The following is a 27,796-nucleotide window of genomic DNA, read 5'->3' on the forward strand; positions in this document are numbered from 1 at the left end:
ATGGGAGAGAGAAGGGAGCCATGTGCTTGGCCTTGATTTGGGAGGCTTTGGTTGCAGAGGGGGTCAGCTGTCATCCAACGTGCGTGGCTGGCACTGGCAGGCAGGGGTGGAGAGAGGGTGCTCTGAGTAGAGAGGACAGCAAGAGTGAAGGCACGAGGTCAGAGCCGACAGGTGTGTTCTGTGACAATTTGCAGGTAGCTGGGAGGAGGCTTGTCCTGAGTGCCAGGAGAGGCTTTTATCCTGACGTGGGGGTCTGTGGAGGTTCTTTAGGTGTACAGAGCTGTCTTTCTGTACAGTTGTATGGAGGGTTGGCCCCTGGGCCCGAAGAAGGATGAGAAGAGAGGCATTTCTCAGGCAGGCTGCCCAGTGGAGGTCACCTATTAGAGTGAGTTGGAGAGAGAGAGGGGCCTGGTGTGCTTCTGTGGAGAAAAGGAACAAGTGATTTTGAGGATAAGGTTAATGACCTTCTTTGGTTTGGTCACAGTGTTGTCAGGTCCCAAACACCCAGGAAGTACTGGCTGATGGCCCATATGTAGACAATGTGATGTGGATAGAAAAAAGTAACATAGGCAGACATGGGCTGGAAGGTAGCCATCTAATGACATTGATTTCCAGGGCACCTAAGGATGGCCGGGAACATCAGGCTGTGGGGACCATTGCTGACCCACCCACTTGTATCACACTTAGCCTGACCCTGTGGGGACAGGAAGCCAGGGCGGAGCAGCAAGCCTGCACATCCAGATACACCCAACTCCATTCCTTCCCTCTTCCCTTCTTTTGGAATTTCTTTTCCATTGGGCAAGGTGCGGTGCCTGTTTTTCAGGCAAATGAGGAAAGATGGCAGAAGAGAACTTTCTTCTTCTCTACTCTCCTCTTTAAAAACCAAACAAACAAACAAAACAAAACAAAACTTGCATTCACTGGATAAACAACATTGTGTCAGCATCAAATGCAAACCAAAAGCCTAAAGACAAATCCTCCACGAACCCACTACTCTAAAAAAAAGGTAGTTTTCATTTTCTCCCCATTTCCATGTGGTGTTTGAACTTCTGTATTCACAGAATTCCTACGGTTTTGATGAGAGGATAGTTACATCTTGGCCCTGTGTTTCTCAGCGAATATTGGATCATTAGCCATTTCCCATGCTGTCTTCATAATTGTGATTGTGAGGTTGCAGAATGTTCTGGTGAGTGGATGCATCATACTTTTCTCAGCTTCTTTCCTGCTCTGGAACGTTTGGATATCTCCCAATTCATAACTTTTCATGAATACAGACAAAGTATGAAACATGCCACAAGTGACAGTGTGCATAACATTTTACCATCTTTATGAAAAATTTCCCTCTGATATTTTGCCAGAAATTGAGGCTCTTGATTCTATCTCCTTCAGTAGAGAGTGAAGCAGCAGAGTCTGGGATTCAGTAGACACCAGGATGCAAAGTTTATTTCCATCTCAGAGTTGGGAAAACAGAGTCTTGAAGAGACCAAGAGTCTTGCAAACCCTGGCACTTTCTAAGATGATGTTTCTCAACATTCTTTTTCATTACTACCCACCTAGGGAAAGTTTTTAGACTTCTTTTCTTTTCTTACTTATCCTCCCCACATTATATTAAATATTAAGAAATAGGATTTTGCTAGATAGGGTTGAGCTTTGGGGGAACACAAAGCATTGTAATACCTAAGACATTTTTAGCCACAATTTTCAGCCCCTTGGGGTGATGTTATCCCTTTTCAGAATACATGCTCTAAGGTCATGGTGAAAATTCTATTCCTTACTCTGACTGAAATCATCAAGACCCAAACATTTACCACAAAGACCCAAACTCCAAAAAACCATCTTTGACCCCTCTCAAGAATAATTGTATTCCCTTATAAGAATTAATTGTGATTAAATGGGAAACATCATTCCTGGGGATGTTCATGGTTGTCTTGCTGAGAAGAGCAGAGTGGGCCGCCACCCAGGTCTTTGATGGTGCTGGTAGCCACTGGAGAGATGCTTCCTGGCATTGCAGAGGGCCACTGTGCAGAAAGAATTGTAAAGAAACTTCACTGAGAAGAAGATTTTTCAAAGGCCCATGTTCTCATGTGGGAAAGATGCTTATGATACCGTGGCACAGTGGCATGCACTTTGTTAACCAATACTGTGCCATCGGTGGGAAAGTGTGGCTGCTATGAAAGTACAGTGATAGTGGGTAGAATATAAGGAGGTGATTCTGATGACTCATGGCCCAAGCATCTTCCCATGCCATAGCTAAGTGTGCATCTCAAGGGAAGATGATGCTTGTCTTCTTCCAGTGTCAAGGTCGTGATCACTAGTACTGACAGCACATTTCTCCTGCAGCTAATTGGAAGGGGGTGGGGTAACAGTGAAGGAAGCCAGCCTGGGCTGAATGCTTGCATTCATTGCCTAGTTCGTGATGAGCCACCTGGCTTTATGTCCATAGAGCTAGTCACTGATCTGAATGTAAGACGGTGAATTGCCTGCCAGATCGGATTTGCTAAGGTCAATGCTGTTGGCTGAGAATGACTGCATCAGCAGGGCTAGTACATGGGGTCTCAAAGGAGATGGCAAGTAGGCTGTGGCCATCAGAATGGTCACAGTGTGAGCAAATAAAACAAGCAGCAGGGATGCACTGGTTCTCATTTCTCTACTACACCTTCATGGACACATAGGGGTATGGGAAGAGCCCTGAGATGCCAAAGTCCTGGCTTCTCCTGCTCCCAGCTGGGTGACCCAGGGCGATGGCTTTCTGGGCCTTAGTCTCCAAGTCTGTAGAACGGGAAAAATCTTCTCTGCCTTCTCTACTTTACCCGCCAGTCATGATGATAAGACTTAGTAGAGAAATGGAGCGTATTCTTACTGTTCTTGTTAACACAATTGGTGACATGATTACTGTGTCTTTTATTAAAACATGGTGCTATTCATATGTGGCCCCCTGCTGTCCCTGCAGTGTCTGTCTTCGTGGTGATGACTGTAGAAGCTACATGTCCTTTGCATGTTGCGTCTCCATTTATGATGGGTTTCTGTTGTAGCATTCTTGGAAATAAGAGTCTTTGTAGCCAGCTTTCTCTCAGCTAAATATTGTGACACAAAGTGTGTTGTCATAAAGGGAAGCCTGTTTTAACCCCTGGAGCAGTAAGAGGGTTAGACCCTGAATTCCAAGTCAAGGCTGCACCTGTCACCTCTCGTAGGCATGTCATAAAAGCCAAGCTACAGCAGCAGTAAATCTTCCCACTCCTTTAGAAACGCTTCTTGATGCTCATTAAACCACTCTGCCCAGTCATTACAGAATGTTGTGTTATGAAAGGCATATGAAGCACACAGTCATATAACTCCAACGTATCATAAATTTTACATAATACCAATTTTCCAGTTCTAATAGATTTCAACCCACCATAAAATTTGCAACAGATTTGTTTATCTACACTTTACAAGGACATTTTATGGATAATTCAGTTGATCCGATTTTTTGGCAGCCTGCTAGAAAGCATTCAGGTCCACATCCCCCCACTGTGGGCTATGCCCTTCCTCTGTCCTGCACCCATTCAGTTCCAGCTCAGCTTTCAGAAGGCCACGGGCCTCCCTAATGGGCACCTGCCCATGGCCACCCTGGCCAGGATGGCCTTCCTGTGTGTTTCTGCAGCACCTGGGCTTCCTTCCTGGTCTTTAACACACTGTCATGAAATTGTCCCTGGAGCCCTCTGGCCCCTACTGCATGGTCTGGTGCCTGGCTCAATAAAGAGATGCCCTTTGAATCAGATCTTCTTTTACTTGGGTATTGATAAACAAATTTAGCCTAGCAAATCACAGCTACTTGCAGTGAACTCACAGGTACTCGTTCAGAGTGACATGAGGCAAGGCAACCTCTAGGCAGAGGGTGTCTCTGGCCTTTGACCTTTAGGGTAACCTTTTCTCCTATGACTTGCAGAGCCCTTGGTACCTCCTTTGGCCCCTGGTCTCATTTTCCCAGACCTCAGCTATCAGTGTGACGAGCTGACTAAAAAGGCAAAATTCAGAAAACAGCATGTATCTATTTCACTTCCTTGCTGAAGCCTGCTTTTCCTACCATTTAACCCCATGATTCCTGTTGTCATGGTGACCCAGTGCTCTCCTTACTTAGTGGCAATGAACTGGGTCATTGCATGCCTCTTATTGACTGTGTGCTGCAAGCTCCAGGAGGGAAGGAGCAGTGTGTATTTGCTCAACTCAACAATGTAGATGCTCATTAAATTATGAGAAAAAGTTGATATTAATATATATTTATTTGGTCAGGCATAAAAGATAAAAGGCTGAGTCTGTCTCCTCAATGATCTGCAGTGTAGTGAGTGGACAATAAGAAAACAGGAAATCATAGTTAAAAAGTAAAAACCACCGCTGAGGGAGGTGAGAACCGCAACCAGGGAGGTGAGAACCACAACAAAGGAAGTGATAACCACAACCAGGGGAGTGATAACCATGATGAGGGACCTGATGACCACAATGAGAGAGATCAAAACCACAACCAGGGAGGCGATAGCCACAACCAGGGAAGTGATAGCCACAAGCAGGGAGGTGATAACCACAACCAGGGAGCTGATAACCACAATGAGGGAGGTGGTGACCACAATGAGAGCGATATGAACCACAACCAGAGAGATGATAACCACAATCAGGGAAATGATAACCACAGCCAGGGGAGTGATGACCACAGCGAGGGAGGTGATGATCACAGTCAGGGAGGTGAGAACCACAGCAAGGGAGGTGGTGACCACAAACAAGAGCAGTAAGAACCACAACCGGGGAGGTGAGCACCACAACCAGGAGAATGAGGACCACAATGAGGGAGGTGATGACCACAACAAAAGCAATAAGAACCACAGCCAGAGAGGTGATAACCACAACCAGGGGAGTAATTACCACACCCAGGGGAGTGGTAACCACAACGAAGGAGGTGATGACCACAACCAGAAAGGTGATGACCACAACCAGAGAGATGATAACCACGACCAGGGAGATGATAACCACGACCAGGGAGGTGATAACCACAACCAGGGAACTGATAACCATGACCAGGGAGCTGATAACCACAATGAGGGAAGTGGTGACCACAATAAAAGTGATAAGAACCATAATCAGAGAGGTGATAACCACAATAAGGGAAGTGATAACCACGACCAGGGAGGTGATGACCACAACCCAGGAGGTGATAACCTCACCCAGGGGAGTGATAACCATGACCAGGAAGGTAACAACCACACCCAGAGAGGTGATAACTACACCCAGGGGAGTGATAACCAGAACAAGGCAGGTGCTGATCACAACCAGAGAGGTGATAACCACACCCATGGAGGTGATAACCGCAACCAGGGAGGTGATGACCACAACCAGGGAAGTGATAACCACAACGAAGAAGGTGATGATCACAACCGGAGAGGTGATAACCACAACCAGGGAGGTGATAGCTATAATCAGGGAAGATGTCACCATAACCAGAGAGGTGATAATCACAACCAAGTATGTGATAGCCACAACCAGGGAGGTGATAGTCACAACTAAGGAAGGTATATTACTTCATTCTCATGCTGCCATGGAGAAATACCTGAGACTGGATAATTTATAAAGAAAACAATTTTAATTGACTCAGAGTTCTGCATGACTGGGAAGGTCTCAGGAAACTTACAATAATGGCTGAATGCCGAGTGAAGGGGGAAGCCCCTTGTGAAACCATCAGATGTTGTGAGAACTCACGATCAGAAGAACAGCATGAGGGAAACCACCCCCATGATTCAATTACCTCCCACCTGGTCCCTTTCATGACATGTGGGGATTATGGGAACTACAATTCAAGATGAGTTTTGGGTGGGAACACAGCCAAACCCTATCAGCAAGTATCTCAGTCCATTCATGCTAAAATACTGTAACCTGAGTAGCTTATAAATAACATAAATCTATTCAGAGTTCTAGAGGTGGGAGTGTCCAAGATCAAGGTACTGGCAGATCTAGGGTCTGGGGAGGGCTCACTTTCTGGTTCACAGGGCCATCGTTGTGCTGCATTCTCACATGGCAGATGAGCAAAGAAGCTCCTTTGGGCCTCTTTCATAAGGACACTAATCACCTCCGAGAGGGCACAGCTCTTTATGCATTGGGGATTAGTTTTCAGCCTATGGATTTTGGGGGACATAAACATTTGGAGGATAACATGAAGTGATAGCCACAACCAAGGGGTGCAGAAAGTATGGGATGGGGTGGGGGCAATGGCCAGGAGTTTCTTCCTAGGGGGATGATGGTACAGCAGGAGCTGGAAGGAAAGTAGGCATTATCTAGGGCAGAGGGATATAAGGAGAGTGTTCTGGGTAGAGGCGATAGCAGCAGGAGTGTGCAGAATGTGGATGCACTTGGGAGGCTGTGGAGGAAAGCAAGAGGTTTCTGTCTTCTTGGGAGCTCTGTCCTTTTAGTGCATAGTCATCAATGCTTAGAGTTTTGGATTCACTTTGTTTTTCAGTTGATGAAAGTTGTGAATGAAATGTGTCCCAATATCACCAGAATTTACAACATTGGAAAAAGCCACCAGGGCCTGAAGCTGTATGCTGTGGAGATCTCCGATCACCCTGGGGAGCACGAAGTCGGTGAGAAGGGCCCCTCTGGGATGCTTGGCCCCTTCATCTTTGGTACCCATGTAAACAGTTAGGAGATTGTTCACCCTATGAGAAGATTCATGCCACAGGGCATCAGCTGTCCACACCACTGCTGTCTCATGTAGACAGATTCTGGACATGTTGGCTCTGTGAACCACTCATCTTATGATATGGACTATAGAATTATTTACACTGGAAATACCCATCTTCTCTCCAAAGGGAGCATATTTCATTCTCTGTCGTCCACCTCTGAGACCAACCACAACAGCTGAAGAAGAAAGTGGCTGAGGTGGGCAGGACAGAACTTCTTCCTCCTTCAGGATTCCCTGATCGTTAATGGCTCATATTAGAGGAGCTTCTCCTACTTCTTAAAAAAATTCAATTCTATTTTTAGATATTTCCTGTTTTCAGCCATTTCCCATTCAATCACTCCCCAGCCTGCACCTCTATAGGTGAGATGGGCTTCTCTGTTTTTCTTTTTGGTAAATCTGGGAGCTCTTTAGAAATCTGCTGATATTTAGGTACAAAGATTTGTCTGATTTACTTGAACATTCATCAAAGTCTCAGGAGTTCCTCTCAGGAGGTTTTTTGTTTTGTTTTGTTTTAGATGGAGTTTTGCTCTTGTTGCTTAGCCTGGAGTGCAATGGCATAATCTCGGCTCCTAGAGCCCTCTGCCTCCTGGGTTCAAGCAATTTTCCTGCCTCAGCCTCCTGAGTAGCTGAGATTACAGGCATACGCCACCATGCCCAGCTAATTTTTGTATTTTTAGTAGAGACGGGGTTTCTCCATGTTGGTCAGGCTGGTCTTGAACTCCCGACCTCAGGTGATCCGCCTGCCTTGGCCTCCCACAGTGCTGGGATTACAGGAGTGAGCCACCGCACCCGGCAGGAGTTTATTTTAAATGATAAAAACTTTATCTTCTGGTAAAATCACATTTCCTCAAAAGCAGCAGCTTTGCCAATGAGGGAAGGAAATGTGTTGTCAGCTTGAGCCCAGCACTGATAAATGCCAGGCCCTAGTCCTTTCTGGCTGCTGTAACAAAATATCAGAGGTTGGGAAATTTATAAACAATAGAACTTTATTGCTCACAGTTCTGGAGGCTGGGAAGTCCAAGGTCAAAGCATGGGCAGATTCAGTGCCTGATGAGGGCTGTTCCTCTTAAGACCCCTTCTTGTCTTACATGGCAGGAGCAGAAGGTCAAAAGTGCCTGGCTAGTTCTCTGGAACCCTTTTATAAGAGGAGTAATCTTTTCATCACTTCCTGAAGGCACCACCTCTTTTACTTATTTTTCCTTTTTTTGAGATGGTCTCATTCCATCTCCCAGGCTGGAGTACAGTGGCACAATCTCGGCTCATTACAACCTCCGCCTTTTGGGCTCAAGCAATCTTCCCACCTCAGCCTCCTGAGAAGCTGGGACTACAGGTGTGCATCCCTATGCCCAGCTAATTTTTTTTGTTTGTTTTTTGTAGAGTTAGGGTTTTGCCATGTTGCCCAGACTGATCTTGAACTCCTGCACTGGAGCCCTCTCCCAAAGTGCTGGAATTATAGGTGTGAGCCACTGCACCCAGCCGGCCCCTCCTCTTAATACTCATGTTGGATCTTAAGTTCCAGCATATGAATTTTAGGGGGACACATACATTAAACCATAGCACCCTAAGATTTAAAAGCTGAGCTTTGAAAGAAAAAATACCTAAAGAAAGCCCACTTTACACTGCATCACTGCTGATTTGCCCTGATGGACTATTTTCTGCTTATATTCATTTGTCTTTGTTAAACTTAATAGGAAGTTATTTTAAGAAAAATAATTGCCTCCCGAAAGAGAGGCACTGATTGCTATGGCTTGTGCTCAACTTGTAAATGTTAAGCCCTAAGCACTATGCTATTTGATCTGTTCTTGGTAAGTATAAGAATGGACATTATTACCCTGTGAGAGGTGTCATGTCAGATTTTTCTACACATTTTCTTGCACACCTGACTCTCTGGGAGTAAGACAGTTGTTCTGATGTCATTTTAGAGGTTTGTTTGAAAGAACAAATAGGGCTAAAATGGTAAGCTTATATTATTCAAGACTTTCCCCCTAACACAACGTGACAAGCACTGTTTGGCCCTAAGTGTTTCAACGTGAACCTGTGCTTCTCTCTGTCTTTGAGTAAAGGTGAGCCCGAGTTCCACTACATCGCGGGGGCCCACGGCAATGAGGTGCTAGGCCGGGAGCTGCTGCTGCTGCTGGTGCAGTTCCTGTGCCAGGAGTACTTGGCCCGGAATGCGCGCATCGTCCACCTGGTGGAGGAGACGCGGATTCACATCCTCCCCTCCCTCAACCCCGATGGCTACGAGAAGGCCTACGAAGGGGTAATGGCCCTGGCCCATCTCACCCAATAGGATGTGGGCAGCGAGGCCCCAGCTCCAGGGTTATGCAAAATTCCACCTTACGAGCTTTAGTTATTTATTTTTTGAGTCGGAGTCTCCCTCTGTCGCCCAGGCTGGAGTACAGTGTCACAATCTCCACTCACTGCAACCTCTGCCTCCTGGGTTCAAGCGATTCTCCTGCCTCATCCTCCTAAGTAGCTGGGATTACAGGCGCCTGCCACCACACCCAGCTCATTTTTGTATTTTGAGTAGAGAGGAGGTTGGCCAAGCTGGTCTCAAACTCATGACCTCAGGTAATCCGCCAGCCCTGACCTCCCAAAGTGCTGGGATTACAGGTGCAAGCCACCGTGCCTGGTCACACAAGTTTTATTTTTGAGTGTCTCTGCTGAGGCGGGGAAGCCCACAAGGTTTATGAAAGGTGCAAAGCAGGCACTGAGAATGACGGTGGCCTTGAGAGGTGGACGTGCCGACAAACTGGAGGAAGTGAAGATGAACAGCAGTATTGCTATGTACATAACGATAATGGAATCCAGTAGTACTACTTTATGTTGGCTAAGCACTTAATCATGGCATGTGTTAGCCTTGATTATTGCCTTTAATCTTCTCATCAGTCTTCTGAGGAAGTTGTTTTATTATTCTGATATATTCTTTACATTTTATGTTCCAATTATGATATAGAACATATTTAGGTTATAGGTGTGCATAGAATATGCACATGTACAGAATTATGTATAAAGAGAACATAGAGTATAGTTAGTATTATGTTGTGTTGTGTATTGACAGTGATATATCACAATACCTGGGAATAAAATGGAAAATTATATTAAAACAATGGTACCTATCAAATACAAGCTTTACAGTATAGAAATGTGGTCACATTTATTGGTGCAGATATAGTCAGTTAGGAATTTGCATTGCTAAATAGTGAGCCAGAATCATGGGCAGGCAGGGAGAATGCATTACTATGGTGGCCAGTGATACTGCAATGATGAGTTCATTGCTACTCAGAGGTTCACCTGGCCAGTATGGAAGAGAGGAAGGTAGGGGTGGAAGAAGGAACCTAATGCTTTTTAAGCACTTCCATGTGGCAGGGGTGGTTCTCTGAATTCCCTCTTTGGAGTAATTTGACTGAACTATCTACCACCCACCAGATATTAATAGGAAGTTTTTCAATATTCTCCTTTAGATGCCATCTTTGGGTCAAAGGGCATCCAGAGGCTTAGAGACACTCCCCAAGGGGAAGTGGAGATGGATGCATCTTGTATGGTAGAGGGTCCCCGTTGTCCTGCAGCCTCTGCATTCTTCACACTCTCACTTGTCTCCAGGGCTCGGAGCTGGGAGGCTGGTCCCTGGGACGCTGGACCCACGATGGAATTGACATCAACAACAACTTTCCTGATTTAAACACGCTGCTCTGGGAGGCAGAGGATCGACAGAACGTCCCCAGGAAAGTTCCCAATCACTATATTGCAATCCCTGAGTGGTTTCTGTCGGAAAATGCCACGGTGAGTCAAAATACCCCTCATCTGTAAAGCAGCAAAAGGCCAGGCTTAACCCCCATTGGTATTTGCAGAGGATAGGACATTTAAGAAAGAGACAAAACCATTTTTTTTCTTTCATGTTTTCTCCAAAAGCAGATAAGTGTGCTAGATAATAACTACCTTTTAGGTGGATATTTGGGGAGATTCTTCATAGAGGAGAAATCATTTAATTATATTTCTTAACAAGCACATGGAGCTTCAGAACCAAAACAACCTCCCCTGAATTGCACATGTTTGTTACTACCTTTAATATCTTTCTCACTGTCGGTTATATTACTAAGAAATTATCCTTAGCCCTTACTGATTGCTTAATATATGTTATTTTTATTTTAGTACATCCCCTTGGGTTTACTACATGTGGTGTTTCTTTGGAAAGAAAAATGAAATTAGATGAGAAATATTTCCCCAGATTTCTTAGGTCTTGTTTTACAAAGAGTATGTTGTAGAAGAAATAATTCTCCCATACCTCTTATTGTCTTTCCTGGGCATCATAGTTGAGCTCCTTACTCTGATTCTTCGATCGTAAACATTCTTCAAGAGTTCTACCTTTATTGATATGTAAGTTAGTGTTGGGTTCAGCTGCAGCCACAGAAAAATCAAAATAGTGCCTTAACAAGGTAAAAGTTTGTTTCTTTCTTCACGTAAAAGTACCCTGGAAGCCAGCCAAGGGCCAGACAAGTAGAAGCCTGGTAATCATGAGGAACCCAGGATTCATCTCTGTCTCTGTCTCTGCCATGGCAGCATGTGGCACTCATCTTCAAGGTCATAATCCAGGGTGGCAGCTGGTGCTCCAACTGTCATGTGTCTGAAGGAACAGGAGAGAAAGGGTTTGGGGAAAAGAAAAAGTTCTTCTCTCAGATAATTCAATTTCCTATAAGCAGTTCTACATAATGCTTCTGCTTAACTCTCACTGGCCAGAATTCAGTTGCACATGGTATCAGCCACTGCAAGGAAGGCCGGGAAATGCTATGTTTTAGACAAGCAGATTGCAAGCTCAAAACAAACAAACAACAACAAAAGAAGATTGGACTTCTCCTACTGTGGATTAAAGGGAGCTGGAGAGAGGACAGCAGCTCTCCCTGGGCGTTCCAGCCCCCAGCACAGCACATGTGGGTGCCACTTACTGGAGGAGGAGGAGCAGGGTGGGCTCCTTTAGTGACTGACAGCCCAGGGTCATCCAGGCCCTCAGGAAGTGAGCAGTAGGGTGATGAAGACAGACAGCAGCAATGCCACTTGGTTCAGTTAGGATGCCCAAGGGTGCTGATGTGGGCAGGAGACTAGGGAGGCCCCTGAGTCCTCTGTCTTCTAAATCTGCTCTTATGTTTCCCACATAACCTGTTTTAGTTGTTTTTTGCTCATTTGTTTGTTTTTCCACCTAACATCCTAATGACACCGGGCAAAGTTGAGAGTTCAAGCTATGTTATACTTTGGGAACACTTAGACCAAAATTGGAATTTGGTTGCCGGCTTTCTTAGCCACTAGGCTATAAGAGCTAAGTAATCCTTTTAGCACAATTGTGCAGAGTCTCTGGATGTTCCGTCTTTGCTTTTAGACTAGAATTTAGTTATTTGACCTTGTTGTCTAGAACTACAAGGAGAATTACACAATTCTATCATCACCAATAGTTTTCTCAATTGTGGATACACTAGATAGATAAGAAATCAACAAAGATAAAGATTTGAGTAACAAGGCTAACAGGCTTGACATAAGGGACGTGTAGGAATTCCATAACCAATGATGGCCGGGCACGATGGCTCACGCCGGTAATCCCAGCACTTTCGGAGGCCGAAGCCGGCGGATCACGAGGTCGGGAGATCGAGACCATCCTGGCTAACATGGTGAAACCCCTTCTCTACTAAAAATACAAAAAATTAGCCGGGCGTGGTGGTGGGCGCCTGTAGTCCCAGTAGTTGGGAGGCTGAGGCAGGAGAATGGCATGAACCCGGGAGGCGGAGTTTGCAGTGAGCCTAGATTGCGCCACTGCACTTAAGCCTGAGTGACAGAGCGAGACTCCCTCTCAAAAAAAAAAAACAAAAAACAACAACAAAAAAATTCTGTAACCAATGATTAGAGAATATTCTTCTCAGTAATCCTGTAACATTTAAAAAAATTGATGATAAACTGGGCTTATAAGGGAAATCTCAACAAATTTCAGAGAATAGGTGTTAGACAGACCTTGGTCTCACCACCATACAGTTAAACTAGAAGACTCTAATAAGATTAATGAAAACCTCATCATGTATTTAGAAAATAAAAAACTTCTAAAGAATAAGTCAAAGAAAAAAAGACTGACAACTAATAAATAATTAGAACTGAATAATAATGAAAAGATTACATATGAAAATTTGTGCATTACAGCAAAGAATAGTACTGTAGGAAAATTTATAACTTTAAGTTATTATATTGCAAAAGAAGGCTGAAAGTTAACTAACGTAAGAAGTTAGCAAATAAATACATAAATAAGTAACAGAAGAAACTCAAAGAGAGATTAATTTAAAAACAAGGGCATTGGGAGGCTGAGACGGGCAGATCACTTGAGGTCAGGAGGTCAAGACTAACCTGGCCAACATGGTGAAACCCTGTCTCTACTAAAAATACAAAAATTAGCCAGGCGTGGTGGTGCACAACTGTGGTCCCAACTACTTGGGAGGCTGAGGTAGGAGGATCGCTTGAACCTGGGAGGTGGAGGTTGCAGTGAGCTGAGATTATGCCACTGCACTCCACCCTGGGCAACAGAGTGAGACCCTGTCTCAAAAAAAAAAAAATAAATAAAATAAAATTAATAAATAAAAAGCAAGGGCAAAAATGAATGAAATGATAGAAAACAAAGAAATAATATGAAGTGATTTGTCTATAGAAAGGTGTGTTTGATCAAATTTAACAATTATTCACAATAATATCTCATCAAATTTTGAATATAGCTTTTAGTGTGAGGAAGGCTATTTTAGGTGAGATACAAATGGCATTAATCATAAAAGATTAGTAAATTCGACTACATGGAGGTAAGAAAGCCTGTTCCTCAAAAGATTTGAAAAACTGTGACAAGCTAAAAATTGGGAGGAGTTATTTATAAATTATATAACTGAGAATGTTGAAAATTTAAAAGCTGAAGAATAACAAATAATAAAAATATGAACAATTCAGTAGAAAAATGGACAAAAGGTAAGAGAGGAGGAAACAGAATTAATAAAAATGACAAGATGTTCTACCTCACTAGTACTAAGGACATGCAGATGAGAGAACATTATATGTCCATTGTTTGGCAAAAGTAAAATTCCCCCCAGTGTGGGAGGGAATACGGGACAGATTTCTTGTACATTGTGGGTGAGTATACACTGTGGATGAGTATAGACTGTGAATGAGTATACACTGGCATAATGATTTTGGAAAATAATTTGATTACCTTGTAAAGTAGAATATTTTTATATCCTATGCCTCTGTAATTTCACTTCTGGCGATATGTGCAAGATAAATTCCAACACATATGTACCAGAAGACAGTAAAAGAAAGTTCAAAGCAACACTCTTCATTATAGCAAAAGATTGAAAATTACCAACGCCCATCATCTAAGAATAGGTATTAATGCATTAAATGGGATCTCCATATTGAAGTGAAAAAAAAGCCTGAAAATAGCTTTATTCAACAACAGGATGAATCTGGGAAACACAAAATTGAGTGGGAGGAAAAAGAAATTGCAGAAGGCAGCCAGCAGTATCGTTGCGCCCCTCTGCCCCTGCCTTTTTTTTTTTTTTTTTTTTTTAGATCAAAAGCAAGTAAAACCAAACGGTATATTTTCAGGTATACACATATGGGATAAAACAAAAGAGAGAGAATGAGAATCACATCACTTAGGATACAGTGGGTGCCTCTGAGTGGGAGGCAGGAGGGTGGATAGGTAGGCTGGTGTAGGCACACAGAACAGAAATTGTTGGTGAGGTCTGCGGTTGGATGGTGGGTTCACAGGTGTTTTCCATGTTGAAATAAATAACAGAAGGGAATCCCAGCACTTTGGGAGGCTGAGGCGGGCAGATCACGAGGTCAAGAGATCGAGACCATCCTGGCCAACATGGTGAAAACCTATCTCTACTGAAATATAAAATATTAGCCAGGCATGGTAGTGGGCGCCTGTAGTCCCAGCTAGTCAGGAGGCTGAGGCAGGGGAATCGCTTGAACCCGGGAGGCGGAGGTTGCAGTGAGCCGAGGTCGCGCCACTGCACTCCAGCCTGGCAACAGAGCAAGACTGTCTCAAATAAATAAATAAATAAAACCAGAGGGGGACCAAGCACAGACCAACAGTGATACTGTGTAATGAACTAAGCTCTCTCATTGGTCCAATCCAGGGCCCCTGAAGTGTTTAAACAAAAACAACAAAACTTCATGAATCCCAAGTCCATCTCATCCCTTACTCAGTTTTCTATACATCATGGTGAAATGATTTCCAATGTCTGTTGTCATTGTCAATTTGATCTGACTGAGATTATCTTCACAGAGATTAGCAATTTATGATAAATACTTGTTTCAGTGATCAATGTTTGACCGTATCAAACTTTCAAATTTTAGCTTTTAACATGGTTTTCTTTTTTTCTTAAATGTTATTGTTAAATGATGTCAAACATATGGAATTAGGGAGGAAGCTGCCCAGGATCGCCATGGACCCGTCTCAGCTCTGACACTTACCAATTCCTGTTACGTCCACATCTTCACTCACTTTCTCCTCCTCCCCCAGGTTACTGAAACTAAACCCAGGCATCATAGCCTTTCCTTTGTAAAGATTTCAGTAGATATCTCTAAAAAATAAAGGCACTCTTTTTACAACCATAAGGAGTTACCATTATTATATCAAAATAAAGTATTCCTTAATATTGTCAAATATCTGGTCAGTGCTCACATTTCCCCTGTTATTCCCCCCTCGCCAAGGTTGTTTAAATCAAGATCCAAACAAAACCCATTCATTTGATTGGTTTATGAGTCTTTCTAAGTCTCTTTCACATTTTTCCAGAATTGATTTTGAAATTCTAAACTTCACTAAGATTATTCCATAAAAGCACTGCTTTTTTGACTACGTCCCTGTTTGACAGCTGGAGAGAGAAAGCGGCTTCCTGCTCATTTTACTTGTCCATTTGGGATGTTCACAGGTGGCTGCCGAGACCAGAGCAGTTATAGCCTGGATGGAAAAAATCCCTTTTGTGCTGGGCGGCAACCTGCAGGGCGGCGAGCTGGTGGTGGCGTACCCCTACGATCTGGTGCGGTCCCCCTGGAAGACGCAGGAACACACCCCCACTCCCGACGACCACGTGTTCCGCTGGCTGGCCTACTCCTATGCCTCCACGCACCGCCTCATGACGGACGCCCGGAGGAGGGTGTGCCACACGGAGGAGTTCCAGAAGGAGGAGGGCACTGTCAATGGGGCCTCCTGGCACACCGTTGCTGGAAGTAAGCCTCCCTCTGGGGGACAGTGGGCTGCAGGCGCAGGGGGACGCTGCAGGGGTCTCCTCCTGGCCCTCCCGGTATCACTACTGTCCCGTTGTCACTAAGTGGTGGCTGCCACGGTGGAGCACTTAGGACCTGCCAGCACTTTCCTAAGCACAGCACTCAGGCTGTCCTTCCATCCTGGCCCCAGTCTCACTTTCCAGTGCACCAAGGAGTTAACAGGGGCTGGAGACCCAAAGGGATCTGCTCAAGTAAGAAAGGCACAGGGCTGGGGTCTCTGACTCCGTGGCCTGTGCTTAGCCTCCAAGCTATTCAGATTTGACAGGGTCAGAGACGGGTAAAATTGGAGTTAATGGCAATAGTGCACAAAACAAAAACAAAGACAAAAAAAAAAAAAAAAAAAAAACCCAACCTAGTGAAGGGGTGGAGAGCACGCTGGTGCTGGCGCTGGAGCCTGAGTTTTTTTTCTTATTTGTACGAGCTCTTCTGTTCTTGGGTGATGTCCTGTGCTGTAAACCCACAGAGGGGGCCAGGCATCCATCCCAAGCTCAGCTGTGAAGGGACTCTGAGCTGCAGACTGAACCTGTGGTGAAGACGGTTCCATTCATACCTGCTGTCCTCCAGCGGCCAGCGGGCTGGCCCGCCACACTCATACCCACAGCCTGCGGTCAACACTGACTGTGTGCTGCATGGAGAATACAAAGTATTGCTCCTGGCATCCACTCAGGACTGTAGAGGCTCCCAGGAGAGACTTCAGAAATTCCCTCGCAGCAGCCAGAAGGCCCCGCGGTCCACACGTCAGGACAAGCACTTGGTTTCCTGCCTCAGGGCTGTTCCCTAAACCAGGAGGGATGAGGATGTCCCATTTCCAAAGTCCCTCTGCATTGACTGCAGGACCCCGGGCATAACGCTTCTTGCTTCCTTCCTTCGCTTTGTGAGGGTTGCTGAAGCCAATGATGAATTTGCAAAATATTTTCACGTCAGACTGGGGGTTCAAATCCCATTCTGTTACTTAGTTGCTGTGTGATGCAGGGCCAGTTACTTAACTTCTCTGAACCCTTGCACTTTTTCATTTGTAAAAATGGTCATGATGAAGAGGACGGTGGTAGTAATACCAGCTCCCTCCAGGAAGCTGTGAGGATTACGCAGGTGGAAGATGTGAATGTGCTTGATGTGTGGCTCACAGAAACAGTCGCGATAAGTTCCCGTCCCCTGCGGACTCCCCTGTGCAGTAACACGCTGCTGTGAAACCTCATATGAGCACATCCTTATTGTCGGTTTCACTGTACTGATAAGCGTTAATATTGTTTGACTTTGTTAGAAACTCAGCCTTCACCTACTTTTCAAGTATGTTCCCACCTTTGGGAAAAGAAAAACAAAGTAGAAATACTTGTTTCCCTGGGCATTTTAAAACATGTACAGAAAGCTTGACGTTTTTGCCTTTTACAGACCAAGTGGAGGCATTTTACCTAAATCCATCATGGTTTTACCTTGTATAAAATAAAATTTTAAAAAATGCAAATCTCTATCTAATAGAGAAAAATTCCTAATGGCAAAAAGCATTCTTGCTTTTCAAGTTTTTAGCCCTAAAAACCCACCTACAAAAAGCTTTAAGTAAAATACCTGTTTATTTTTTATGGCTGCTGTGACCAAATTGGGCATGGGCACACCTGGATTCCCCAGCGTTGGTCACTCGTAACATTTTGCGAAGTTGGCTGTCACACAATCACATAGGTAGTGTTTGATTTTTTTTCTATCAATTATATTTTCCATTATTTCTGGGACTTTGCAGCAGAAGCCATGTGGTAGCTTGAGCCTTTTTAATCATTCATCTTCCTGACAGTGTGATGAAGTCTGCAGATTCATTGCTTTGTAGATTAATGAAATGTGACTTGTAATTTCCTTTCCTCCCCCTCCCTCTCCTCTCCACCTTTTTGTTCCATTTTTTTTCTCACTCATTAGCTGTGCCCTGCCAGGCTCTAGTTAATGGGGAGTGGCCCAGTCGAGAGCAAGGGTCAATACATTTTGAAATGTACATTGTTTGGAGTATGTGTGCTTTCACTCCAGACTCCTTTGAGCCTCTCTGTTCCTGCAACCCTGCACCTTCTCCTCCACAGTGAAGGAAGGTGTTGTGGTCTCATCAGATGCACAGAGCTGTAAGGAATGTGGCTGTGCCTTCCCTGCTGAAGCTGGTGACGAGAGAAGGATGCCAGTTAGGGAGAGAACACAAAGGAATATCTCACCACCCCAGCTAGGACCGAAGGCTTGTGAAGAACTATCTGGGGCACACCATGGCCCCTTGTTCACACACTTCAGACAGGAAGCAGCATTTTGCTTTCGAAGCCCGTCTCTGGCCATGTGTTCTCAGCAAGGTGATACACTCTGGAAGGCTGGCGGGCAGCAGCAAGACAGCATGGCCCAGGCTTCTCCACTTCCCTCTGGTTTCTCATTTTGCCAGTTCTTCTAAAACTTCCTGTGCTCTGAAGACACATATTGCAAAATGGCAGGCTCACTCCAGAACGTTTAAATATCCCATTTATTTCGGTGCTAACGAGGACTGGAAGGGTGGAAGTGACAATCGTTTTCTCTGCAGACAGGTGTTCAGCCCTCCTGGAAAGCTGACACCTGTGCTCACTGGTGGCTTGTTGTGCCCTGGCTTCCTTGCACTGTCTGTAATTCCACACTGCGGGTTTGACCGAAGGAATTTTGACCAGTCTCCTTCAATGAGACGGGGGCCCACGTGAAGGATTTTCCATTGACTTGGCTCTGTCCCACCCTTTTTATTCCACTGCTCTCACTGCAAACACGCTCAGTGTTTCATCACAGGCTTAATCAGAGGCCCATTGCTGATGACATGTGAATGGTTCGAATCTGGCATTGGGTAGAGCGGCCGTATACTTAACGCCATTTTGCCTCTGACTTCAGTGACCCGGCAGCAGATTGATAGAGTTGCTCTTGACACCCCAAAGCCACGGCTTTGATACTGAGCATTGCAGGAGAGGGTTCCTTCTGGTGCACTGAGTGAGAATGAAGAAAATTTGTCCAAGGCACACAGCACTCCCGCTTTCTGTGACCCCGACCCTAGAGCCCAGGGAGGGTGGTCAGAGGGGCCTTCTACTGGGTGAGTCAGTCAGAGCACAGCTTGCTAATCATCATCCTGTTCGAAAACAGAAATGTTGGGAAGGAAGCCACTGGCACTTCAAGCCATCAAACGCTCATCTATGTATTTCACAAATGTTGGCTAGTAGAGTGGGTGGAGTGGAGGCCTCCCCAGAAGATAATGTCTGCTTTCCAAAACCCCACACCTGGGAATGTTAGCTTATTTGGAAAACAAGTCTTGGCAGGTATCATTATATTCAGGGTCTCCAGATGGGGTCACCCTGTGTTACCTGGAAGCAAGACAGAAGAAGAGGAGAAGCCCACGTGAAGACAGAGGCAGAGAGCTTAGTGACGTGGCCTCAAGACAAAGAAGGCCGGGGGCCCCCAGAAGCTGCAAGAGGCAAGGAAGGCTCCTCCCCTAGAGGAGGCTCCCCCTCCCAGAGGCTTTGGAGGGACCACAGACACCTTGGTTTCAGACTTCTGGCCTCTGAGACTGTGAGAGAATAAATTTCTGTTGCTTTAAGCCAACCATTTGGTGGTAATTTACATTGTAACAGCAGCCCTAGGAAGTGAGTCCAGACACCCACTACACATCAGGCTGGGGCTTCCTGTCCTGCTGTCGTCACGCCAGGAGGCAGAAGGCTTGTCTGCTTTCAGGTGTACTGAGGGAGTGGGTTTGCCTACAAGTCCCCAAGCAGTGATGCTCTATTCGGAGCCGTAGGCAAGGGCATGCAGACCTGGGCCCAAACCCTGACGCTGACCCTTTCCAGACACATACATGGTCCTGGGTACGATTCTTTCCCTTCTCAACCTCAGTTTTCCTATTTGCAAAATTATGCTGTGTTGCCTACCTCTGCTGGGTTTGGGATGAAAATTAAGTCACCTAATGGCTGCAGAGTGCTTAGGACAGATCCTGGCTTATAGGAGGCACTCGGCAAACAGTGGTAAGGATCACAATTTTTGGAATCAAAATAGAAGACTGTCATAGAGCTATAGCTGAGACAGCATAACTGTAGAGAGAAACTTAATCAAACACTTAAAACCTGTAGTGTTCATGAATGACAGCTTTGCTCTAAAAATGGAGCTTTAAACTTTTTTACTTTAATAAAGTATTTTATCTAAATAGCATTATTTCAGTTCTTTTGGCTTTTTTGTCAAAGCCACACTTCCATGCGTCCGTCCTCACCACAAACCATTCCGGCTGCATCTTCTCTCCAGACTCTCTCTAACTCACACACATTTGCTTTAATGCAAATTTTTGTCTGTAGCAGATACTTGATACTTCCCTGTTAAACAAGGCCTTCCAAATGTTCTTAAACATTTCTGCTTCCCGCTGTGTCCCATTCCCCAGTGCCATGTTGAGTATTGTTCAGTTACACTGTTGTCCCGTTGGCTTGGCAGGTCTGAACGATTTCAGCTACCTTCATACAAACTGCTTCGAACTGTCCATCTACGTCGGCTGTGATAAATACCCACATGAGAGTCAACTGCCCGAAGAGTGGGAGAATAACCGGGAATCTCTGATCGTGTTCATGGAGCAGGTATATTGAGGGCATGTGGCTGGGATGAGGGGGACTAGCTGGGGGATGAGGCTGCCAGGTGGCTGAAAGTATGGGATGGAATTAGAGCTTCAGACCTTGGCCGTCATACTGGGCCATCTTAGTGCTTTGAGGAGCAACTCTATGTTGACACTTGAGCAGGCCCCAGGGAAGAGAGCTCTAAACCAATGGTCATTGTCCCCATTGGCCTGGAGCAATTGGGACTGGTTCCTGAGCTCTCTGATGCTGCTCTGCAGGGAACAGGTGCTATGTGTTTGAGCCAACGTGCCCAGGCCCGTTGTCTCAGTCTGCTCTGGCTGCCATCACAAAACACCACAGACCAGGTGGCTTACAAAGCAGACTTGCAGCTCTGGAGGCCAGAAGTCCAAGACCAAGCTGCCCACAGGGTCGGTGTCCTCGGAGGCTTGTCTCCTCGGCTGCCATCTTGCCACCTCTTCACATGGTGGTTATCCTTCTGTGCATGTGCCTCTGTGTATGAGTCCAAATTTCCTCTTCTTAGAAGGACGCCACCTTAACAGCCTCATTTTCACTTAATTACCTCTTTGAAGGCTCCATCTCTAAATAGTCACATTCTGAGATACTGGGGTTGGGGCTTCAACATATGAATTTGTGGGCTGGGGTGGGGTGGGGACACAATTGAGTCCCTAACACCCTCCCAGGCCTTCAGAGTCACTGTTGCAGGTGGCAGGGGTGAATGACCTGGGAGCAGCTTTAACAAGTACCGCTGGGCTCTGCTACCCAGCTGGGGAGGGGCTGCTGCTACCTCCACTGAGAACCTTGGACACCTCCCTGCCGTAGGCTGTCAAGGACACATCCATCTTGCAGCATTAGTGAATTCGCCAGTTCTAGTTCTGCAACTAACCAAACAGTATCCAGGCCCCACTAAGGAACAGACTAACTGGAAAGTAATGGATTAAACAGAAACAAATGTCAAGCCTCAGGGCGCCTGCTTTTTCTAAGTATTAATTCTGACTCCACCTTAACCTCCATCCATTTGGAAGTAAGACCCTGAGGCTGGACACAAGGTTCCCCTTCCATGGGTTGTGCTCAGCAGTCAGAAGGCACATTCAACCAATGGCTTTGACTGGCACTTTTGGCTGCACTTCTGCACAGGGGGCAGAGGTTGGCACCAGGATTTAGCATCTGACTCTGTCCCATGATGGTCTTGGTAGACTCAGCCCCCAGTGAGCTTCCCTGGCACAGAAGGGTGTGAGTCCATTTTTCCTTCTAAGGGGAACCTCACCCAAGGAATTCCTGTTCCCAGCCTGGAATTTTGTAAGAGAAGGCTCTTTTTCTTTTGCATCCCTGTAAGAGAAGGACTTGACTGTAACAACCTAATCAGTCCTAAGTAATGATGCCATTTAGCCAAAAGGCCTCCTGTGGATAAAATGCCTAGTCCTCGTAATATGCAAAAAGTCATTGGTAATGATGGAATGTCACCTTGGATTGGCACATCGTTCTACAAGTGGGGAAACTGAGGCATAAGGTTCAAGTGCATCGCATGACACAATTAAGTCTTTGGAAGGGTCTATGCTTGGAGTTGTCATCTGTAGGAAGGTTTCTTTGAATTGTTTCTTTTCCCTCTGACTTTTAAGTCAGCAAGTCCCAAAAAGTCAAAATAAATATGCCTATAAAAATTAAATTTCAGTTTTTAGTAAATGTGTTTCTGTGAACCGTCTCGGATCCTAATATTTTTTAAGCCTCTGGGCATTTTAATGGAAGACTTTCTGGTGCAAGCACCCAAAAGAAATGCAGAAGTTTACATTCCAAATCCACACAGAGCCAGGCAAGCCTATAACCCGAGGACTCCTGTTTTTCTAAGAGATAATTTAATTGGTGTTTTTCTCTTCTTTTTTCTTTCCTCCTTTCCCCTGCTTCCCACTTAGCCTTTTTTGAAATGCAAAATAACCTGTCACTTCCCCCTCAGCAGACATTCCCTGCAGGGCAAGCTCATCTGTGCTCCAAGGCAGAACACCCACCTCCAGGGGCTGGCCTTGGAGGGCATGCTGAAAGCATGCCCGCTGGCCACTTTTACAACTTATTTCTGCCCAGGAAGGTGCCAACTCAACTGTCTGGTAGATAAGACACCAGGCTAGCAGGGTCTAGATAAGACACCTGCCCTTGCTCACTAGCCCCCTCACCTCATAAAAGTATCAGCTTTTTGCTCCAAAGGAGAAGTGGCACATTTTAAAGCAGGATGGTTCCCTAACGCTAGCTTCAGAAATAAGTTCACTTTTCTTACACCAAGACCTCGCCCTTGTTAATTGAACCTGACAATGCAGCGAGCAATGAACCTGCTTTTCGGTTCCATGCCCCTGAGCAAGACATGGTGCTGTGTGAGTTCTTGGTGGGAACCGGCCAATGGCGGGTTGACAGCCCCCTCCATTGTACCGGTTGTGTCCAGATCTGGTCGGTGGCCTCACCCTGTGTCTCATGTTCGCTGAGCAGGTTCATCGTGGCATTAAAGGCTTGGTGAGAGATTCACATGGAAAAGGAATCCCAAATGCCATTATCTCCGTAGAAGGCGTTAACCATGACATCCGAACAGGTAACTGCAAATGTGTACCAACTGTCTCTTGGTAAGAAATACCCATTTTCTTTTAGGTGTTTTACTTGGGTTACAATCATGAAATGACTGCCGGAAACGTCTTACTCAGAGCCGAATCACAGTCTCCTTCCTCTAAATTTCCCACTTTTCAAGAGACCCTTGAAAGGGAGGTTTTCAACCTGTGCTTCCTGGTTGCTCTCTGTCCCTTCCACAGGATGGTCATGCAGCAGCCAGCTGACCTCCAGGTGCAGTGGAAGTTTTTACGGAGTTGAGGAAGCAGCTGTGTCTCTATGGAGGTGTTGCATCTGCAGGCATCTTAGCTCTCAGACCAGGTGGAGTGTGGCCTGTGTCCTTAAACCCAGAGGGGCCAGGGAGGGAGGGAGCCAGGCTGCTCCGGAGAGGGAGAAGCCATAGACTAGGCGACTTGTGGAGGAGTGGAGTTTGAAGGGACCAGCAGCAAGAAAACAGCTGGAAGGGTGGGTTAGGACTGGCCTTACATGCCCCTCCAGAGAGGATGCAACTTTTCCATTAAAGCACAGGAAATCACTGAGCATGATGTCTTAGGAAGACTCAGGTGTCTGTAATGTGAAGGGTAGGATAAGAATAACAGTAATAATAAACGTGGGCATCTCCTATATGCCACTCTGTGAATAGCTTTCTTGTATTAACTCTGTCATTTAACTGCATCATTCCTCACATAAATTGTATCTTTCTTGATGCTGTCATTAGATGAGATGCATCAGGGAGACCCAGCTCCCACTCACTGGAAGGGATGAGTGTCTGATGGTGTTAACTAGTCAGGGTTAGCACGCGTGATTCCCTTTTGAATGCAGGGTAGAAAATTCTAGGAACTTGGATAATCTGAGGGTCAGAGAATGATCTCTAAAAGGCAGTGCTCACATCTTATTCCAACTCTCTTTTCTATGGAAGAAAAGAAATTGTAAGACCCAGGGTTTTATAAACCAAATTCGGTTTCCAGTTCCTAAAATGCCAAAACAATCTCCCATTTTAAAATGCACTTATGAAGTGGCCACACCACGTCAGGACAGCAGAAGGCTGCCCCTGGATCACTCAGCAACAGCAGGAATAAGGAGCTGTTCCCCACACGATCTGTTCTCAGAGAATGCTCACACATGCTTTCTCTCCGTTGTTTTCACTTTATCCCTCTGAGGGAGACAGGCCATTGGTTCCCACTCATTCAGGTGAAAAACAGAAGCTCAAGGAGGGCAGTGACCCACTGATGGTTAAGGGGTTAGAGGAGTTTGGCTTCAGGTCTCTAACTCCCAGGTGGGCTGGAAGATGCCCTGCACGTGCCCCTCAGGGTCCCAGAGGACTCTGCCCTGTTCTTTGCTGGTTAGAAAGTGATATGAAAACAAAGGTGCTTAACAAGTCCAGGTTTTTCTTTTGTGCCACAGGGCTGTCATGACCTGGGATGCCCCACTTAAAACTGAAAATGCTGTGTCCCACTCCCCACCCCTGTCCTAGGCAAACAGGGCTGACTGTCCCATGATCTGACTTCCCACTGCTCCTCGTGGACTGACAGCCACACAGGGGGTCATCACTGCGGCGCCTCTGTCCCCCTGAACCTTCTTCCCTGGGGGATCCCTGGGTTCCTGCCTCCTGCCTTTCAGGTCTTTGCTCAGATGGCGCCATCTCACTGCAGCCAACCCTGACCACTGTGAGCATGGCACACCTCCCTGCTGCCCTGTTGGTCCCTCTTACCTGCCCCGACTTTGTCCCTTCCCCGTGGCACATCTCCCTTCTAACACATCACGTAATAGGCTCGTGTGCACTCTGCTCGTTATTTGTTTCTGCCTCTTCGCCCCCACGAGGTCAGGAGCCCTTGACTGTTTGGTTGGTTTGTTCCTCAGTGTATTACGAGCCCCCTGCCTGGCCACTTCTGAGCAGTGGATGCTCAATAAATACTTGTTGATGAATGGGCGGATGAACAGTCCACGATGTTCCAGGATTACCCAGTGAGTGGCAGAGCTATGATTTCAGCCAAGCGCTAGAGACTTCAAATCTGGTGCTCCTTCCTTTATTTCCATGCTATTTTTCTTGATCAGGGAGGAGAGGCTCCTTCTCTGCAAACTGTTCCCATGATCCTGTTGTGCCAACAAAAGATCCCATTCCACCTGCCAGGAAGCAGACTTTGGGACATTAGGATGAGGTGAGGCTGGGGTTCAGGCCTGGCCCACGTACCCTTTACCCTTCATTGCCAGGCTCCCTAGCAGTGGGCCTGGCATAAAAGACCAAATATGCAAATGGGTGAACTGTGTCTAAAATGCCACAAAATTGTAGATAGCTGTGTAATGCCATAAATTGCATTTTTCCCATCTAGTTACTGATTTCTTCACTTAATAATATTTTCTGAACATTCATACCATTTGTCACTGATCTTATAGCCATGAACCATGAGGCTTCACACTGAATACCATGGAATTTTGTACATAGTAGCCCCTCATAGGTGTTCATTTTTTCCATATATTTATTCGCTATTCCTTAATTAATTCAGCAAATGTAGATTGCATAGCTGTAATGTGCCAGAGACCACGCAGAGTGTTGGCGATCATTATGCATGAAAGGCTGTGTGATGTGGTTCTGCATAGGATTTGTATTTTAAACATTACAAATGAAGCTCCTTTGAAATGACAGTTCTAGAAGAGCCTAGAACATTCCTTGACTATTTAGTGCTTTGTATGCAATGTGAGAAAACATAAGAGTTTTGAACTGAGTGGGAGATAAAAAGACCCTGGGGCCCCATAAGCCAAGATAGAATGCTTTGCCTAATGGGTGCTGAGTTTCAAGCCCCTGCAATCAAGGAGACAGTTTTGATGAGCTAATGGGAAATGCAACTCCCTCCCTTGATTTTCCCCTCTATAAATAATTTCCCAGTGTATTATCATGACAGATAAACTCCATACTTCACACACGACTCTTTATTCTGTTTCAGAATCTTTCAGTTCTCAAGAAAAGCTCTGAATTTGCCTTGATTTCTGTCTGAGGTTTATGTGATCTGACAAGTTTTATTTTGGGATGGATTTTGAATAAAGTAAACAGAGGTATTAAATGGAATTCCACAGGGAGGGAAGCTGGTAGGAATGCTTTGAGTTAGATGCATATCAGTGCGTTGGACAGACACCCGGCTCACCGTTCCACACGACTGTCCTTTACTTGGTGGGTACTGACCTGACCTGCTCGTGTGGACATTCTTTAGACCTGAGTTGCCCCTTCTGCCCATGTATAGGAGATTGGTCAGGGTGGTAGGAGAAATTATAAGGAAAGACACAAACCTTCTTAGAAGATCAGGAGGTTTTGCAAACACTTCGGAAGGGCAGAGTAGATAACAAGCGAATGTAAAGCAATTTATCTAGATGAATTTGTTTACTTATGTCTCCAGAAACCAACCTTTGATCATTTGTCTGCAGGACTGCTTTCTATTCGGGGGGTCGACAATGTTAATTGTGTTTGCTCCAAGCCTTTGTCATTAAATCTGTACTAAATAAATACAAACATTTCTGGTTTATGGGGGCTGCATTCTTGTCAGTGGTGCTGAGTTGTGCAGTCCCCTGGCCACAAACTCAGGCAAAATACTTGTGTCTGCATACTTCTTTCATCCATTGCTTGGCCAGAGTCTGTGGGACAGGCTTGGCACGCATGAATGCCTGGGATGCCCATTATGTGTTGACTTCCACTGCAACTCCCTAGAAGGTTCACCCTGAGCACAGACCTGAGCACTCATGGGGACAGCAGCCCAACGCTGCATCTCCTGCTTTTCATATTGTGACTCCAGACTTTTCCAGTGGCTAGAGACAGAAGCAGAGAAAATGAGAGCCTCAAGGAAGACATTGGGAAAATAGCCAAGAACTGAGGACAGCGTGCCTTGCCAGGCCAATGAGGGCATCAGGCAGATCTGTGTCTCTGCAGTAGAAGCTTTCAGATGACAGGGCCAACGCCCCTCATTCTGACTGTGTGAACCCGCACACAGTCCTGATCGTTGTATTCATTCTTTTGACCTTTCTTATTGAGCTCCTACTGTGCACCAGGCTGGAAATACTGCAGTGAGTAAAACAAGTATGGCCTCTAAAAGTACACATTCTAGTGAAGGAAACCTAGAGATAATTCCAAAGGAAGATTTAAAAGTTTACTACGCACTGTGATCAGTGCCATGAAAAAAAATAAATCAAGTGATATTTACAGATAGATGGGAAAGCCAAAGAAGGGTCCCTCCCTAAGGGGACATACACAGGCTGGCCTTTAGAAGAGCAAAGAATAGCATTCCAGTGGAGGGAACAGTAATTGCAAAGGCTCAGAGTCAAGAATCAAGAAACAAAAGGAAGCCTTGTGTGGCTGGAGAGAGGCCGGCTGGGACCAGTGGAGCGCAATGATGTGGAAGGGGCCCACAGGATCTGCGTTGGGTTTTGCTCTAAGCACTGAGCCCTTATCTGAATGGGGTGAACCCTCAGGCTCACAGGAACACTGTCTCCACCTGCTTGTCTATTTCTCTTCACAATTAGAGGGCTTACCTGACAGGGCCACAAGGACAGAACAAATTTCTTGAAAATTAGTAAGAATAGCTTTCATTATTAAAAACAAACTCTAGGACTGGCGTGGTGGCTCATGCCTGTAATCCTC

At 45.6% G+C, this 27,796-nt stretch overlaps 1 protein-coding gene across 1 annotated transcript in view; it reads left to right on the forward strand.

Moving 5' to 3' along the window:
- CPXM2 (carboxypeptidase X, M14 family member 2) overlaps positions 1–27,796 on the forward strand; it is a 145,231-nt gene that overhangs the window by 112,984 nt on the left and 4,451 nt on the right. Inside the window, exons 8-13 of the mRNA XM_023224345.2 lie at positions 6,482–6,605; positions 8,770–8,966; positions 10,310–10,489; positions 15,661–15,958; positions 20,456–20,595; positions 23,062–23,161. Coding sequence (XP_023080113.2) covers positions 6,482–6,605; positions 8,770–8,966; positions 10,310–10,489; positions 15,661–15,958; positions 20,456–20,595; positions 23,062–23,161 — 1,039 coding nt within the window. The remainder of the gene's footprint in view (positions 1–6,481; positions 6,606–8,769; positions 8,967–10,309; positions 10,490–15,660; positions 15,959–20,455; positions 20,596–23,061; positions 23,162–27,796) is intronic.

The sequence above is a fragment of the Piliocolobus tephrosceles genome, chromosome 9 (assembly GCF_002776525.5).
Source record: "Piliocolobus tephrosceles isolate RC106 chromosome 9, ASM277652v3, whole genome shotgun sequence".
NCBI classification, from domain to species: domain Eukaryota; kingdom Metazoa; phylum Chordata; class Mammalia; order Primates; family Cercopithecidae; genus Piliocolobus; species Piliocolobus tephrosceles.